The sequence below is a fragment of the Eschrichtius robustus genome, chromosome 14 (assembly GCF_028021215.1).
Source record: "Eschrichtius robustus isolate mEscRob2 chromosome 14, mEscRob2.pri, whole genome shotgun sequence".
In the NCBI taxonomy this organism is placed as follows: Eukaryota; Metazoa; Chordata; class Mammalia; order Artiodactyla; family Eschrichtiidae; genus Eschrichtius; species Eschrichtius robustus.
In genome coordinates, this window is record NC_090837.1 from 39,423,002 (window position 1) to 39,440,006 (window position 17,005).

The 17,005-nt window shown below is 52.6% G+C and overlaps 1 protein-coding gene across 1 annotated transcript in view; it reads left to right on the plus strand.

Moving 5' to 3' along the window:
• Positions 1 to 6,792: 6,792 nt before the first annotated feature.
• GATA6 (GATA binding protein 6) overlaps positions 6,793 to 17,005 on the plus strand; it is a 29,170-nt gene continuing 18,957 nt past the window's right edge. Inside the window, exons 1-3 of the mRNA XM_068563349.1 lie at positions 6,793 to 6,844; positions 8,248 to 9,410; positions 13,769 to 13,935. Coding sequence (XP_068419450.1) covers positions 8,285 to 9,410; positions 13,769 to 13,935 — 1,293 coding nt within the window. The 5' untranslated portion in view covers positions 6,793 to 6,844; positions 8,248 to 8,284. The remainder of the gene's footprint in view (positions 6,845 to 8,247; positions 9,411 to 13,768; positions 13,936 to 17,005) is intronic.

Below are 17,005 nucleotides of genomic sequence, written 5' to 3' on the forward strand. Positions count from 1 at the left end.
AAGTCCTCACTGCTGGTACATAGAAAAAGCCCAAGACCTCTGGTGAATGGCAGGTCTCAAAGTTGAATGAGTGCTCAAAGAAGTTCTTTCCTGGGAGTTAATTGAGCTCTGGGGGATAGGTGTGTCTCCCAAAAAACTGAAATCTGATGTAGTAGGTGTGAGTCTGTTACAATATAGATATTGGTAGAAACGGTTCATGCTTACACAGTGCTTACGATATGCTGGGTACTCTTAGCCCTTGATACGTAAGACATCTTTTAATCCTCTCAATGATCCTGTAAGGGAGGTACTTTTATCAATCCCATTTTAAAGATGAGGAAACTGAAGCAGAGAGGTTAGGCAATTTGTCTTGGTCACTCAGCTAAGAAGGGGTGGGGTCATGATTCAAACCCAGGAAGGCTGGCCCAGAGTCTGGGCTCCTAGGAATTCCCTAGTGTTTGAGCTAGAACACCACCCTCCCCTTTTAATAAGCTCATTGTGAAGCCTAGAGGAAAATCCGAGCATGGGTACTTTCCTAGAGAAAGAAAAAAGACTCAGACATCTCCCTCCATCTTGAAAGTTGTCTGTGGTACTTTGCCTAACCGGCTCTACAGAACGGCAAACCTTCTAGACTGTAAACACTTCAAAACTAGTAGCTACCTCTTCTAGTTCTTCTTTGTGCAGTGCATACTCAGTACTGTCGGGCAAGTGCAGGAAACTGGAGGACTGCATGTGAGCAGACAGCCTTTTGGTCCTAATTCTCTGCATATTTGCAACACAGCTGGAGAGGTCATATTTCTGGGTGGCAAACGCAGTAAATTTTTTTTTTTTAATTTCTGGGGCACTTTTTTTCTTTAATTGATTCAAGGAGGACATTAGTCGCTTAGCAAATCTCCAAAAGCCTATCATCTCATTTCTTCTGCTTCCCCAATGCCCCCTGCCCCACTAGGAAACCAGTCACAAAGGTCTCTGAGCTGAGCCAGCTCTGGGGCAGTGGCATCTGCACCCTGACCCTGGAATGGGCATTGCCTAAACACTTAGTGATACCTGCAAAGCCAAGAGAAAGCCCAGGTTTTGCCTGTCTAGTGGGATGGAAATTTCTGCATCTCTCTCACTTTCTTGAGAGCATAAATGGTCCCTTTCCCTCTGATGCTCTGATTTTTCTCACCTCCAGAGGCTGGGTAAGAGGTTAGGATTAGATAAGGTGAATGATTTGGGACTTCACCTTATTTGGAGGGAGAAGTGAGAAGAAAGACATTTTTAACTTCTGGGGCCCAGCATGAGAGGATAGACAGACACTGAAGATACTGGATTGCCTTTTGGAATTCAGAGTCCTGTCTCTGATGCTGCCAGAGAAGAACAGATGGGAAAGGCAGAAGATGTGGGAAGAAGCCCCACAGCAGTGAAGCCAAGAGTGGTCTCATCTGTTACCCCCAGTTTCTTATCCTGCCGTATTTCAAAGTGGTAGAAAAGGCTTAAGTGGGCCTGGAGTATGGAGGATTCTCCATCTACTTAAGGGGAGAAGAAGCAGCTCTGTGCAGGAAACCGAAAACGTGGCATCTGACTCCCCAAGCCCACTTCTCAGTCCTGGATCAGGAAACTGGATTATCTTTTGCTTCACCTTTGGTGCAAGGGAAGGGATTACTCCAGGGTCAGGGCCTCAGCCCAGCTGGCAGCCCGAGGCTTTATGTAGTGAAGCCCGTAGTAATTCATAGTACTAATAATAAATACCACACTTCATAACCAAACTCAACCTGAGGATGGCTGAGTATTTGGACGGCTGCCTCCAACCGCGACACTGTTATTCTGCGGGTCCACACCCTCCCCATGAGCCTCTGTATGATCCCGACGCCGAGTTCCTTCCACCCACCACGTTCTGACTGGGGTTCAAAAGGTCTGCTCCGGACGACCAGAGATGGGAAGTAACACTGCCCCTCGCTCGGCAAACCGCGGGGAGCGGGGCGCGAGGTTAGGAGTGGTTTGGCTTCGCAGTATTATTCAGTATCAGAAAATAATCCAAATGGGAGGTAATTTGGGTCCCACTGAGTTCGGTTTAGTTTTTCTGCCTAGTGCAGGGGGGGCTGTTTGGGGAGTCCAGCTCCGGCCTGGAGTCCCCGGCTCCCGGGACCCCAGGGCTTGGCACTCCCCACTTGGCGGCCATCCGAGATCGGGGCCACCAAGTGGGGTTCTCAGGGTGTCGGGACGCAAGCAGGCCTCGGGGAGGGAGGCCGGCGCCGGTGTGGAATGTCTTATCGGGATCCGAGAGCCACAAGCTTCTCCTTCGCTTCTTTAAGCGATCACGGAAAGACACCTTTCGATCTTTTGTCAGACATCTTGGCCCTTAATAGCTAAATTTATTTGGTTTAAAGCGGCCTTGGGAGAAGCAGGGAGGGAAAATCTTTCGTCGGTCATTGGGTGGCCTAGATAACAAGCTTTAAAAGAGAGAGGGAAGAAGAAAGTAAAAAGGTTAATGGATGAGGGGAGGGCTGGAAGGCGCCCAGCGTGGGGCTTTTACAGCGACCCTCCTCCGGCCGCCCCCTTATCGCGGCCCTAACTTACCCGCGGCGGATGAAGTACATTAAGTCACGTAAACAGCGCGCGGAGAGGAATGCCACCGCGGTGACCTTTCGCGCGCCGCCGCCGCGAGCCCACCTCCGCGCCGCGCTGGCGGCCGCCGGCGGCGCGCGGCGTCGGCGCGGGGCTGCGGGGCCGCGATCGCGGCCGCCCGGGGTCCGGCGTGGGCGCTGCGCCTTCCTGAGTCCGGGGACCAGCGGCGGGCAGGGGGCGGGGAGCCGGGGCACGCGGTTGGGGCGACCTCTAGGCTGCGCACGTCCCGCGCTTCCGCCGTCACCACCTGACATTTCTAAGGAGTATTTTGGGATTTTCGAGAATTAAAAAACAAAATAACGACAACGCCCCCCCTTCCCTCCAACCACTGTCAGGGTTCTGGGCGATGGCCTGCGTCGGAGCGACAGCCACCGAGTTGAATCGGAGAACGCGCCGCCCCGACCCGGCTAGTGGGCCCGGGCGCTGGCGGGGGTGGAGGACGCCGAGGTGACCCAGTGTCCTTTGGCCAAAGCGTCCCCGGGACGGGAAGAAATATGGTACAAGCGAGAAGGCCCCGTAAATCTGGTTAAAAACAACAACAACAACAACAACAACAACAACAAGAAAACCCCTCTCAAGTTAAAACCTATGCTTTAAAGTCAGAAATCGTATGTATTCTTTTCCTTCCTGAAACGTCGCTGGAGCACCCAGGAGCTTGGTGAAATGGTAAGAGGATGAGCTTAAGTTTGCGGGCGTAAAGGCGGATCCTCGGAAGACGCGGGTCCTCGTCGGGGTCTCGCGGCTCGTCCGGAAGCGGCGCACAACTGGGCTCCCAGACACCCTTCCAGTTTGGCCGCCAGGCCCCCGCCCCCTGCCCTATTGGCGGCCGGGTTCGGGCTGGATTCGAGTCGCGAGGAGCGGGGTGGCGCGCGCGGCCCAAATAAATCAGCCCTGGGGACAGGCCGCGCCCGGAGCCACCCCGCCCCCCTCCGAGGGTGAGGAGGGCCGCTCGCGGAGGCAGGCTCGCTCCGGAGGGGCCGCTCCTTGGGTCTCGACAGTCCCGAGAGAAACGATTTCGTTCCAGATTAGCAAATCCACCAAAAAGAGAGAGGCGTTAGGAAAAGAAATGGAAAAAAAGAAAGGAAAGGAAACACGGAGAAAACTTCTAAGAGCATGACCGTCTACCTGAAGCACTGTGGGAGCCATCGCCAGCTCTTGGGGTGCACTTCTTCCTCTGCGCCCCCCCTAATCCCCCCGGCCTTCCCGGACCAGCTGGGGCGCTCAGAGGAAGCTCAGAGCGCCGGGCCTCGGGTCCCTGGGGGGTGGCTTTGAAAACGTGCCGCTCCCCGGGGCCCCGGGGGTGTTGTCCCCAAGGCCAAAGCCGATGCGTTGGGAAAACTGCAAACTGCAACAGTCAGGCAACCTGGCATTCTGTCTGAATAAACTCCACGGGTCAAACAGTTTTGTTTTATTTCTCTGTTAACTGACAAGAGAAACAAGACCAGTCTAAAAAACCAGAAAACGACTTGTGACCCTGCAAAAGAGCAAACAATGACCTCCCTGCCCCCACCTTTGTTTTAAGCAATGTTCAAAACTGATTGGGAATCTGGAGGGTAGAACGCCTTGTCCTTTCTCGAGCCTGAGAACTCGCACGTTGTGGGGTTGGTCTGCGTCCCGCCGCTCACCTCTGTCTCAGCCGTGCCGGGGCCAGCGCACCCTGTCCCCGCTGCTGCGGATTGGCGGGAAAAGCCGGTCCGTGGGGGTCAACTATTGTCCAAGGAAATTCACACGGTCGCCCAGGTAATTGCAAATATAAGAAACACACACACGGCAGGAATCAGGTTCGCGCCGGGGGCTCGGTCTCCTCGGGGCTCAGGCTTGGAGGCCGTTCACAACGCGGACTCCAACTCAGCCAAAGGATTTATTTATTTGTGAACTTGTTTTCCTTAGAAAGCACCTCACTGAGATACGAATTTTTAAAACGAAAACTTTGCTTTTGAGAGCAAACCTCAGAGATATTTAAGAACAGTTGGACTCAAAGGGAATCAAATGCCCGCAACCTTTCTGTAGCGGCTTACAAAGGAGCTTCTGCAAAACTCAGTCTACGTAAAACTTTGATCGGAACTCACGTAAACAACACAAGAAAGGCATTGGAAGCCCTGGTCGCGGTTAAGTGGACGGCGGACGCCGGGCTATCTGCTTTGGTAGACGCATTCGATCGAACTCAGGTTAAAGTTTAAAGCCCCTGGATCCGGCTCCAGTCGCCAGCCTCCGTTCCAGAGTTTTCCACCTTCAGGCGTTTCGGAATTGCGGCCACGCCGAAACTGGGAGCCGCCGCAGTGATTGGGGGAGGCAAAGAGGAATGTAATAAAAGTGACTAAGTTGGATGAGAAAGGTTTATGGACCTTTTCGGTAGCGATTTAAAATTCAAAAGTGTTTAGCAGCAATTTACTACGAAGAATGAAAAAAAAAACAAACCGAACAAACAAGAATCGCCGGCTTCCTCGATTCCGCTCTTTCCTGCCCCGCCCTGCCAGGCCCTGTCCCCTTGTCCCCCAGGACCCACAGGTTCATAGCTCACAGTCACATAGAGAGGAAACAGACATTTAGCCAGGAGGTCTCACCATCTCTCGAAACCCTATTTTACCATGGCCCTACCTACCCCGGCTCAGCTCTCCTCAGGCTCCTCTCTCTTCCCCAACTGGAAACATACACACACACACACACACACACACACACACACACACACACACACAGAGCCCAAACGCTTTCAGGGAGACTGACCTTTAGAAAATCATTTACTTCGATTTACCTTAAAAAAAAAAAAGTGTAAAAATCCATTGCCACAAAACAACTGCTCCTGCCCTAGTTAAAATTCTCTCTCGACAGTCTTCTGGGGTCACACCTGTCGGAAGAAATCCTTTTTGTGAGAGAAAGGGAGCGAGACATATATCACGGCTCCTGCCGCGGACGAACCTGCGGCCGCGCGACTCCCCGCTGACAGATCGGCGCTGATAACCCCGCGACGTTCATTTCCAGTCCCTTTGCTGGCTAAGGACCGTATCAGTTTGTACACAGTTGTGATAACCATTTGGAGGGAGCGAAGAAGGGGTGTGTATGTGAGGGTGGGGGTGGGGAAGCGGTATTTCGCGCTGGGACCAGGGAAGGTGACCCCCTCCTCTTTCCAACGACTTATCTGAGACTTACCTGAAGTTCTCCAGGGAAAGCTCAGAGCAAACGGGACACCAAAACTCGGAGAGCACCTCCGGAGGTGACCGGCGTGGAAGCCCTTTTCCATTCTGCACACTTCATGGACTAAGCTTTACGTACACCATGACCCCCAAAGTTCCCGAAGGTTAGGTGGGGAGGGCTGACGTGAACCTCCCGAAACTTCCCAGGAACTTAGCACATTTCTAAAAAGCAGGGCAGGGATAGGGAGCTGGGCACTCGAGTTCCTTTCTTCCTAGATCACAGGAGACGAGACCCCCGACGGCCACCACGACCTGAGTGAGCCTCAGGGTCCCGAGAAGAGGTCGGGAAAGTTTAAGGTCGGTCACACACAACTGCGGATCGAAAAGCTCATTTAATGTGCAGGGAGGAGCGGGGAAGGCCAGCGGAGGAAAGTACTTTCCCCCGTTATTCTGGGGGGCGCGCTGACCAGGGAGCTGGCACGTCTCTCCCGCTGCGGTGGCTGCGTGGGGCTGTGCACGGTCAACTCCTCCAGCGCCACCGCCGCCCCCCCCCCCGCCCCCTTGAGCGCGCGTGTAACTGGGGGAGGAGGAATGGGTGTGGGTCGCCAGCCAGGTCAGGCGTTCTGCCACCTCCGCCCCTCCCCCCGGCGTCCCCGGGATCGGCGCCCCCCGGATGGACTCGCCCCTACTCCCAGGACGGTGCTCGCGGCTTAGCCCACACCCGCAGGCTGCGCGGGGCTCATTGTCTGCTTGGGCGGCGCGCTTCCCTCCCCCCGCCGCCCGCCGTCTCCTCCCCACCCTCTTTTCTCTCCTCCCCTAGCTCCCTCCTCCTCCTCTTCCTCCTCCTCTTCACCTCCAGCGCCCAGCTGCTCGCAGAGCGCAGTTCCGACCCACAGCCTGGCACCCTTCGGCGAGCGCTGTTTGTTTAGGGCTCGGTGAGTCCAATCAGGAGCGCAGGCTGCAGTTTTCCGGCGGAGCAGTAAGAGGCGCCTCCTCTCTCCTTTTTATTCACCAGCAACACCGCGCAGACCCCGGACTCGCGCTCGCCTGCCGGCGCCCTCGGCCTCTCTCAGCGCTCTGGAGCCCCCTCCGCCACGGCTGTTCTCCATGCGCAGCGCCCACCCGAGGTTCGGCTGCTTCCTCTCTTGCTCGATCTCTCCTCTTTCCTCCTCTGCACCCCCCACCCGTCGCTGGCCCGTCGGCCTCGGCTCTCCGGCCCTCTGCGGGCCGCGATCGGCTCCGAGGGTTTCTACCTTCTCCACTCCCAGCAGGCACCCAGGTTCCCGGGACACCGCGGACCGACTTCTGGTGCCTTTTCCTCTCCCCGAAGCGCTTATCTGCGCGCAGCCTTATCTCCGAGTTATCTTGGCGCAAAGGGGCGGGAGCCGGCAGTCAGGCGGGCAGAGACTTCTTTCTTGCTATCTAGTCCCGGTCTGTGTGTGGGTATTAATTTTAGTATGGTTATCTGCGATGAGCCCAGGCGATTTGGAAAAGCAGCCCCGAGAAGGCCAGTCCGGCTGTATTTCGCCTCCCTCCTCCACCCCTTCCTTGTCTCCCTGTCATTCTTCCTGCTCTCCCCTTTGGGGTGGCCTCGGCTCCGGGGCGGTCTCGCGTCCCCCCTTACATTTCCCCCTCCTTTTCTCTGCGCTCCGCTCCACCCCGCTACGTCCGATTCCGGAACGGTCTGGCCTTTCCGCGGCGGGGGATGACCGCGGGGTGGGCCGGGGTGGTCTGGCCGGCGTGGCGCGGCCGGCGTGAGTGCACGCGCTGGCGGCTGCAGAGGCAAGCCGTGTCTAAGGTGTGCGGCGCCGCGGGGACGCGGGTTGGGCAGGAGACTCCGGCCCCGCGCGCACCCCGAACTGCCTATGTCCCGAATGTCCGAGACTGCGGTCTCCGCCCTGCGGCCCCACCTTCCAGGGCTGGGTTGCATTTCTCTCTGGGGCTCGCGGTCTGTCTCGTCAGCGCAGTCCGGGAAGCTCTGGGAAAGCCAGTATGGGAGAACGCGGCGGTTTCGTTTTCGGGAACAGGTTGCCTTCCCTGTGCTAATGATTTTCACGCGGGCAGCTCTCATACTGAGGCATTCCGGGCGAGCGACCCCCGTACAGAGGAATGATAAGGCAGCGCCGACACGCACGGCTACTTAAAAAGTTCCTTTGTGTGCCATCGGCCGGGAAGGGAGCCACTTCGGGGCGGAAGGAAAACCTCGGCCAGCCTCGCAGTCACCCTTGGGGTCTGGCGCGCGCGCCCATGAAGGATGCTGCGGAGGGGGTGGGAGGGGAGGGCGAAGGGACCCGAGCCGTGCGGGTGAGGGAGAGCTGGTATCCGGGTCCTGGGAAGATCCTGTGGCGGCTGCGCAGGCCCCATGCCCCTCTCCTTACCCACCCTTTGAGCCCGGGGCAGAAACGGGATCTCTGAGGAATCTCATTAGCTAGAGAGGGGAGTGGAGGTGAGATGTTGTGCAGCCTGCGCTTTGGATAACTCCTTTTTTATTTCTCCTCCCGACCCTGTCTCCCTCCCCATCCGGTCTCAGGAGCTAGAAGTCAGCTAGGAGCGGCGCCGGACCGTGGATGGCCTTGACTGACGGCGGCTGGTGCCTGCCGAAGCGCTTCGGCGCCGCGCCTGCGGACGCCAGCGACTCCGGAGCCTTTCCAGCGAGGGAGCCCTCTACGCCGCCTTCCCCCATCTCCTCCTCTTCTTCCTCCTGCTGCTCTCGCGGTGGGGAGCGCGGCCCCGGCGGCGCCAGCAACTGCAGGACACCACAGCTCGACACGGAGGCGGCGGCGGGACCCACGGCCCGCTCGCTGCTGCTTAGTCCCTACGCCTCGCATCCCTTCGGGGCTCCCCACGGACCTTCGGCGCCGGGGATCTCTGGCCCCGGGGGCGCCCTGTCGAGCTGGGAGGACCTATTGCTCTTCACTGACCTCGACCAGGCCGCGACCGCCGGCAAGCTGCTGTGGTCCAGCCGCGGCGCCAAGCTGAGCCCTTTCGCCCCCGAGCAGCCCGAGGAGATGTACCAGACCCTCGCCGCCCTCTCCAGCCAGGGGCCCGCCGCTTACGACGGCGCGCCCGGCGGCTTCGTGCACTCGGCGGCCGCCGCGGCTGCGGCCGCGGCCGCGGCGAGCTCCCCAGTCTACGTTCCCACTACGCGCGTGGGCTCCATGCTGCCCGGCCTGCCGTACCTCCAGGGGGCGGGCGGCGGGCCAGCCAATCACGCGGGCGGCGCGGGCGCGCACCCCGGCTGGCCCCAGGCCTCCGCCGACAGCCCCCCGTACGGCAGCGCAGGCGGCGCGGCGGCCGGCGGGGCCGCGGGGCCCGGTAGCGCCAGCTCAGCCGCGGCGCACGTTTCGGCGCGCTTCCCCTACTCGCCCAGCCCGCCCATGGCCAACGGCGCGGCTCGGGACCCGGGGGGCTACGCGGCGGCCGGCGGCGGGGGCGCGGGCGGCGTGAGCGGTGGAGGCGGCGGTCTGGCGGCCATGGGCGGCCGCGAGCACCAGTACGGCTCGCTGTCGGCCGCGCGGCCTCTGAACGGGACGTACCACCACCATCACCACCACCACCCGAGCGCCTACTCGCCCTACGTGGGTGCACCGCTGACGCCCGCCTGGCCCGCTGGACCCTTCGAGACCCCGGTGCTGCACAGCCTGCAGAGCCGCGCCGGAGCCCCGCTCCCTGTGCCGCGGGGCCCCAGCGCAGGTAAGGGTCGCGCCGCGGCATGGGAGTCGGGGCGCGAGGGGGTGTGGAGTAGCTACTTGACTTGGGCCCTGTTCCCAGGGCATTCCTGTCTGGGTGCCCGGAGTCTGGCCGCGTTGTTGTGGTGCTTCTGTTTTGAACGAGAGAGACTAGATGCGCAGATATGCCTCAGTGTCCGGGAGGAGGTCCAGGGACTTGATGGATAGTGACTGCAGTGGGCAGTTGGAAGAAATGAGCCCAGGATGGAACGGACAGGGCCTGAGCTTGGTCGCAGAGTCCAGTTTGCGTGGGTGGAAGCGTGAGAGTCCATTTGGAGGGTAACTTCAGGAGCGTGTTGGGCATACGATTCACCCTCTCCTCCAATACACACAGTCTCACCCAATTCAACTCTCCCAAGGTCGGGAGTTGGCGTGTGTTTTCCTCAAGGAGAGTGTTTAAAGAGGTCCATGGTGGAAAAGGACCTAGTTGGCATCTCCCTGACCCTCAGTGAGAGGGAAAGAAGAGAGGTCAGCCTTGTGACTGTCCTGAGGGAAAGCTGGTGCCGGGGCCCTTTTGCTTGGCATCCGCCGGCTGGCGGGGTGTCGGGCTGCTGCTCCCGCCTGCGCCCCCCAGGCTGGGACCAGGGGTCCAGGAGAACTCACACCTATTCTTCCTCCGGAGTTCAGGACAACAATGTTTCAGTTTCCAATCCCACTCATGCTTTCCATTCCAGTGTCTGGGGGCAGTTTGGAGTGAACTGGGAAAACACAACTGTCAAAATTCCTGCAAAAATGCCCCATCTTGAAGAGTGTTTGTCCTGCTCTTCAAGGACGAGGGAGGGTGTGAACTGTTGTCTGGCCTGACAGACGCGAGTTGGCCTCTTTCCTCAGCTTCAGCGTTCTGGGTCCTTCTTCGTGCTTTCAGAGGTCTCTCTTTGTATTTAACCTGTTTGATATAACCTGACAGTCTCCTAAGACAAAAAATGGGCTTTTTTGGCCGTTGTTTCTTTGAGGGGAGCTGTGGGAGTCAAGAAGTGGCAAAGATAAGGAGGCACATCAGCCTAAGGTACCCTACCTGGCGCTCTCACGCCCCAGGTCTGGGCTTTGCGGGAGAGCCCTTCACTTAGGGACAGCAAGTCTTTTAGAGACCCTAATTAGTGAGGGTCAAGTGAGGCTCTGCCAGCCTTTTGTTCAGAGACAGCCTGGGAATGCTAGTGGCCTGAAGGTGTGAGGGACCTTATTTGAATTGCCCTCTCTCAGTAACATTGGGCTGAAAATCCCCTCTCCTCTCCCTGCAAAGCTGGTCCTGGAGACCATCTTTATGGTCTGTGTTTAGAGTGGGGCGGTGGGGAGGGCTCTGTTGAAGTTTGGAGACTTGAGAGCACAGAGCCCTGTCACCCTTCCTGCTGCATAGGGACCCACATCTGGCTCCCGGGAGCAGAGCGACAGGGAGAAGGATCTTCAAGGGATGGAAGGGGGTGGTGTTTAGGCTGTGAGGTTTCTGTCAGTCAGGAATCCAGCAGGGAATCCGAAAGGTTGTGTGAGTTGGGCCGGGGGCAGCTCTGCCTGCTTGGCGACGCACCTTAGCGTGACCTCCGTTTCCCTTTGCCCTCTTCCAGCATTACACAGGACAGAGAAGCAGCCCAAAAGACATAATCGGAGTCTTTGGATGTTTAAAGTAATTGGTTTTGTGAGAAAAATCCTTTTAGAGGTGGTAGCGTGCAATTACAGACAGGTTGTAAGTTTTTCAGTGTAAACTTAGCCTATCCTTTCACTAATTTTTTTCCTTTCTGGGTAGAACACTGCAAGGTTAGAAAAATCTTGCGTAGACTCAGAGCATGTTTCAGAAAAAAAAAAAAAAACAAAAAACAAAAAACAAAGGAAAGGGGTTTGGGAACACCCAGCTTTTGCATAAAGAGTCTTTAAAGAAGGCAGGGAGCTGCTGAGAATAAGCCAGTCTGGGGGTGGGGGAGATGAATGACCCTAACTTTGCTTGTCCATTACAGGTGTTCCCATGCTAGAGAGACCTCGACCCCCAGCACCTCTCCTCCCGGCTTCCTAACTGCTTCTCTGCTTCTCCGCTTCGATTTTTTTTGTTTTTTTTAAACAAACCATTTTTGGAGGCACTCTTTTTCGAGCAAATGGGCAGGGCTAAAACCTGAGCCCTGAGCTTTCCCAGCCTGCACAGTGCGGGGTGGAGTAGGGGGCTGTTCTCTGGGAACCTGCCCCGTTCACCCCTCCCTGGTGCTGGTGATGGTGGGGAGTTTCGGGGTGACTTCTGTCTCCAGAGGCCAGTGCCCTCCCAAGCTGCCGCTGAATTGGGGTCCATTCTCGGTCCTGGGATGACATTCGCTGGCTTTGCCCTTCTCCCCTGAGTCTGTCACTGCCCAGGGCCACCCCAAGCAGCCAGGTTAGGAGACACAGGATGAATTGGGGGGAAATGGTGAGAGAGCTTCCAGCACCATCAGATTTCGTGATTTATAAAAAGTAGCTTTTTCTTATTTGAGTTATAGGATTGCAGCTGCTGAATGAGGAGTGGGGAAACGTGTGGAGGCAGTGGGAGCTATAGATTTTCCTTTATTAAAAATAAGCAAACTTCCTAAATTTTATTTATCCGAAGTAGACTTGTAAGTTTTGTCTCTGGGTTTTCAGCTGACTAAAGAGATTTACCTGGGGCGTTCACACTGTCTTCTCCCGGACGTCTTTGTTGTTCCCAGCCCCGGGGGGAAGGAGGCCAGGCGTATAGGGCTGGGTTCTCCAGGGAATGCCCCAGTTCTCCATGGAGAGGGGCTCTGATAGGTAACGTTTTAAAGTCAACAACAAAGACAAATACCTTGTTTAACTTCAGTGTCCTTGAAGTCCTGAGCATTTTACTGATTACCGTAGTCAATAGTGGCTTTTAGGGCGGAGAAGAATAAATCTTTGTGATGTGTTCTAAGTTGCAGTATCCCCATGACAACTTTGAACTCGAGTTATGTGGGAGGCTAGTTTCTTTTAAACTTATTTCTTGAGGAGGAAGGAGACTTGTTTTGCAGGGTAAATAATATTCATGGAATGAAAGATTTTTGTATGTCCAAATCCCGTTTAAATATCTTTACAAAAGTTGATGGTAGACACAAGCTGTAAACTGCTCGTGAATAGACAGAGAAAGAATAGAAAGGCTTGCTAGCATACTCTTCAAATAAACTTTAAAGTGTCATGTTTATTTGCTTTAAAAATTGATTCAAAAATGCTCCTTAAAGAAAGCCAAATTGTAACATTTAAATTTTCTGTAATATAAATAACTCTAGACTGGAGATATTTTAAAGTCTATTTAAAAAGTGCTTGATAAGAACCTATCTCATTTTAGATAATTATCCATATTTAACTGATTCAAGGGGAAGTAATAAATGTTAAAACCATTTACTCTAAAGGCTTCTTTAGAGTGAATTAGCAGGTTTAGGTTAATTGTGAGCTCCGGAAAACTAACCAAGTAGCCAAATGACAAATATAATTTAAATAGATGACATAAGTTGAAATTTTAGCGCAGGAAAATAGGAAAAAATTTATTTAGCATTGGGACAGTCCGAGTAATTTTCTGAATTGGTGAAGCATCAACCATTTGTAGACGTGTTGTAGATTGAAGCAGTAAGACCCACTTTGAAATCATAATATTTTAGTATTTGGTCCTTGTGGCATGAAAATCAAGCTTAGCATTTATCTCTGTGTTTATTAATCTCTTAGTGATATCCCCACCCCCTGAGGAGACCTGAGTCATTTCTAATTAATTGGCAAAAGTGCCCAAGAACAGTATTTCTAATTTCACTTGTCTGTTTTTTTTACCGAGGAAGAGGAAGAGTAGTAGATACAGCAAATACCTTCAAAAAGTTAACTTGAGATAGAAGTAAAGAAGACAGCCTCACTTTGTCCGGGGATATTTGTGGGTTAGGGCAGGGGTCAGTGATCACTGTTAATGTTGCAAGGCTTGCTGGGGTTTGGCAAGTGGTATATTGTAATCATGATGGATTTCAGTTTTGAAAAGCTTGGGAACAGCCGGAAAGAAGGGGTCAGAGGACCCAAACCGACCTCCCCACGGCTCAGCTCTGAGGTCCTTGGAGACAGTAGGCGGATGATTCGGGCCGGGCTTCCAGCTCTGTCTCCGACTGCCCTGGGGTTTGCACTGGGCGCGCCCAGGGGTGCAGAAGTATTGGACAAAGTGTTGGTCAACAGGTCGATCGCGATGACATCAACAGCCGGCTCCCGGCCGGGCCGCCAAGCAGAAAGCACGGTGGGGAAGGCCGGCACTGGGGCTCGGGGTGCTGGGGTGTCGGGGAGGCCCGCGGAGACGGACGGACGGACGGACGGGCGGGCGGGCGGGACCTCACCGGCTTCTCGTCCCCACAGACCTGCTGGAGGACCTGCCTGAGAGCCGCGAGTGCGTGAACTGCGGCTCCATCCAGACGCCACTGTGGCGGCGGGACGGCACCGGCCACTACTTGTGCAACGCCTGCGGCCTCTACAGCAAGATGAACGGCCTCAGCCGGCCCCTCATCAAGCCGCAGAAGCGCGTGGTGAGTGCGAGCGCCGCCCTCCCCTGCGGCCCGGCCCCAAGCGGCGCTCTTCCTCTGGGGCCAGGGTCTCCCCGCCCGGCCCCGCCCGGCCGCACCTGTCCCCGCGAGGGCACCCGGGGCGGGCCGAGCGCCGGCCCGAGAGGTACGCCCGGTTCTCCGGTCGTTTGAGCGTCCACGAGCGCAGGTCCCGAAACCTGAGACCGGGGAACGGAGGCAGCCCTCCCCCCAAATTTACACTAGGAGAGTGACGTCCTTAAATGGAAAAAAATAAAATAAAAGAAGGTGTAGTGTGCTACCATCTTTTAAAAGTACCAAAACTCCCTATATTTACAAATTTCTAGATGCACTTGTAAAGGCACTGAAATAGTTTTGGAAGGAGATAACAAGGAATGAGTAATGTTAGTAACCTCCAGGGAGAAAAACTGAGGCTACAGCCCCAGGTCAGGTGAAGGAAGGAGATTTTTTTTCACTGTGGACTCTTTGGTCTGGTTTGGAGTTTGTTCTTGAAAAAAATCATGCTTCTTTGTAACATGCCCCCTCAAATGGATATGACAACAGCGAACCCACAGTCCCTTTCTCCCCACAGCCTCATCCTCCTGGACCCCTTTGACTCTGTCCCTTCTACCTCTGGGCCCCTTCCACCTCTTCTCGGAGCCAGACTAGTTTTAGCTCCAAATTCCATCCGTCTTTTGGACTGTCCTTGAGTCGGGTGAAAAATTTATTTACTCTAACCTTTGTTATTTTGAAATGTGGCTGTTCAGAGAACTACATAGAACTTGAGAAGAAAATGCAGTCTGCTTGTTTTTTGCAAGTAGAGGATTTTCACCATCCCGACACATTTCACTATGTTTTATTAAAGTGTGGGATTTCTGATTTTCTTCAGGGATTAATCTCTTATTGTCTTGTGTGTTGTTAAGAAGGAAAGGGTATTTACTGCTGTAGTGATTGGAGAAAATACGTGAAAGCTTTCACAAGCCCCACCGTAAGGCTAACATTTGTTTAGCCAAGCACTCATACTCTAATACCTTTTAAAGTAAAATATTTTACAGTTAGATGCCAGACATCTTAAGTATCCAAGTAATTTATTTAATTGTTATACTCTAATTAGCAGGAACAAATGCTACACATGTTGTTTGTGTTAAATAGATTAGGGTGAAATCGCATCACAATGTAAGTCTGACACCTTAAAGAGAAGCAATTAGTTTTATGGTTGTTTTGTTTTTAATGCATTTAAAATAAAGTGGCCTAGGTTAATTTAATGAGTGTATGTGTCTTAAACTTGTTACAGTCTCCCACAGCTTAAACTTTTCTTCAAAGGGCATCCTTAACTTCAGTGCCTGACTCCCTGTGGTTTTCATTTTTCTTACTTGCATCATATTTAAAAAGAAAGAGTACTGCCGGAAAATATTCCAAGGAAGTTCCTTGTTTTCATGTATTAGCCAATGTATGAACAATGAAACTGATTATTATTTTTTTGGAAAGGCGCATTGAGCTGAGTCCAGAAGGTAACATTTTCTCAAGATTGAGCAAAAAAAACTGGCAGAATTGAGGTTCTAGTGGCATTTTAAATTTGATCTAGTAACATCCATATTTAGATGGCGGCATTAGTTTTGTGCACTTACCAGTAAAAATAACTGTTAACAGGAAAAAAACCCCAGTTTTTAACATCTCTGAATCTATTAGTTTTCCTTCTGTGTAGCAGGTGTCTTGGCAGTGACCAAGGTCAGCCAATGTGCTTTGTAAATGTGTTATAAATGATACCAATTGAAGGGTGTGTCTATCAATTAGTTCTCCTTGTAGGCTTCTTATTTATTGTTTTGCTGGATCTAGTTAGTTCTCAGAATGTTGAACCCAAGTTTGTTTAGCTAGCAGTACAGAACCAATCACTGAATTTGAACTTGTAATACATTGCAAAATAAGAGATTTATGGTGTAACTTGAATTCCTTGTCAGTGATGAATATAGCTGAGATCACTTGTTACAGGAACTTTTATAACCCACTCACCTTCATTTCACATGTTTATGGGGACTGGCTTCACTTATGATCTGCAGTTGACAGTCATAAAGTTCTTTGTTATAATGGCAAATTCTGATAACAAGTTTGCCTCACATTGGCTCCAAATTCCACTGGAAACTGTCATAAATGACCTGTTTATAAAATGAAACTTCCTGTCCCTAGTTTACTGATTTCACATTTATGAAGAGAAAGGAGTGCTCTTCTGGGAAATTATTTTCTTTTAACCATAAAGAAAAAAAAAAAAAAGCCCTGATGTGTAAGATTTTATGTTTTCATCATTTTAACAAGCAATTTCCCAAACAGTTCTGTCAGCCAAACATATTCATTTCAACCAAAAGTCAAATTGATTCTTTCTTAGCACCGATTTCTTAAAAAGGTGGCAGTACTAAAAGGCTTCCCAGTGTCTCTTTGGTTTTACAACTCGTCTGTAAAGAGTATGCTACAGCAGTACAACAGGATGTGAGTTATAAAAGCAAAATTCGGTTTTAGCTTTTAAATTTGCCAATGAAGATTTTGGAACTCTCTGTCTTTTAATCTGAATATTCAGTGCATGCTCAGTCTGTGTTTTTGTTGTCCATTCTTTATAACTTCTTTTCTTAAATTAATCATCATGGCCAACTTCCCTAATTCTGTATCTTTCAACTTGCTTTGGTCCCTGGATTTTCCCCATAGCTTTTTTTTTTTTTTTTTTTTTTAACTGAAATCACAGCAGGTTTTTAGTTGCCTATCTAGGTAATTTAAAAGCAAACTTAGATTTTTGTCATTCTAGGCAGGAACTTTTACTACCTTAAATAGCCCCTCTTTATAATTCACACATAATAATTTAGAGGAAATAAATTCCATATAAGGATGTTACGGGTATAGAGGGAACATAGAAATCAGGGTGACAGACTGTTGGCCTTTTCTGATAAATTTAACCCTTTGTATGAACAAAAGTTGAGTACTATATTGACAGGCTAAATAAAATATAGCAACATCACCATATATAAGACAATGCCAGCACTAACACAATGTTGTAAAATTTGCTAATCCTTTGTAAAACGGATAATACAAA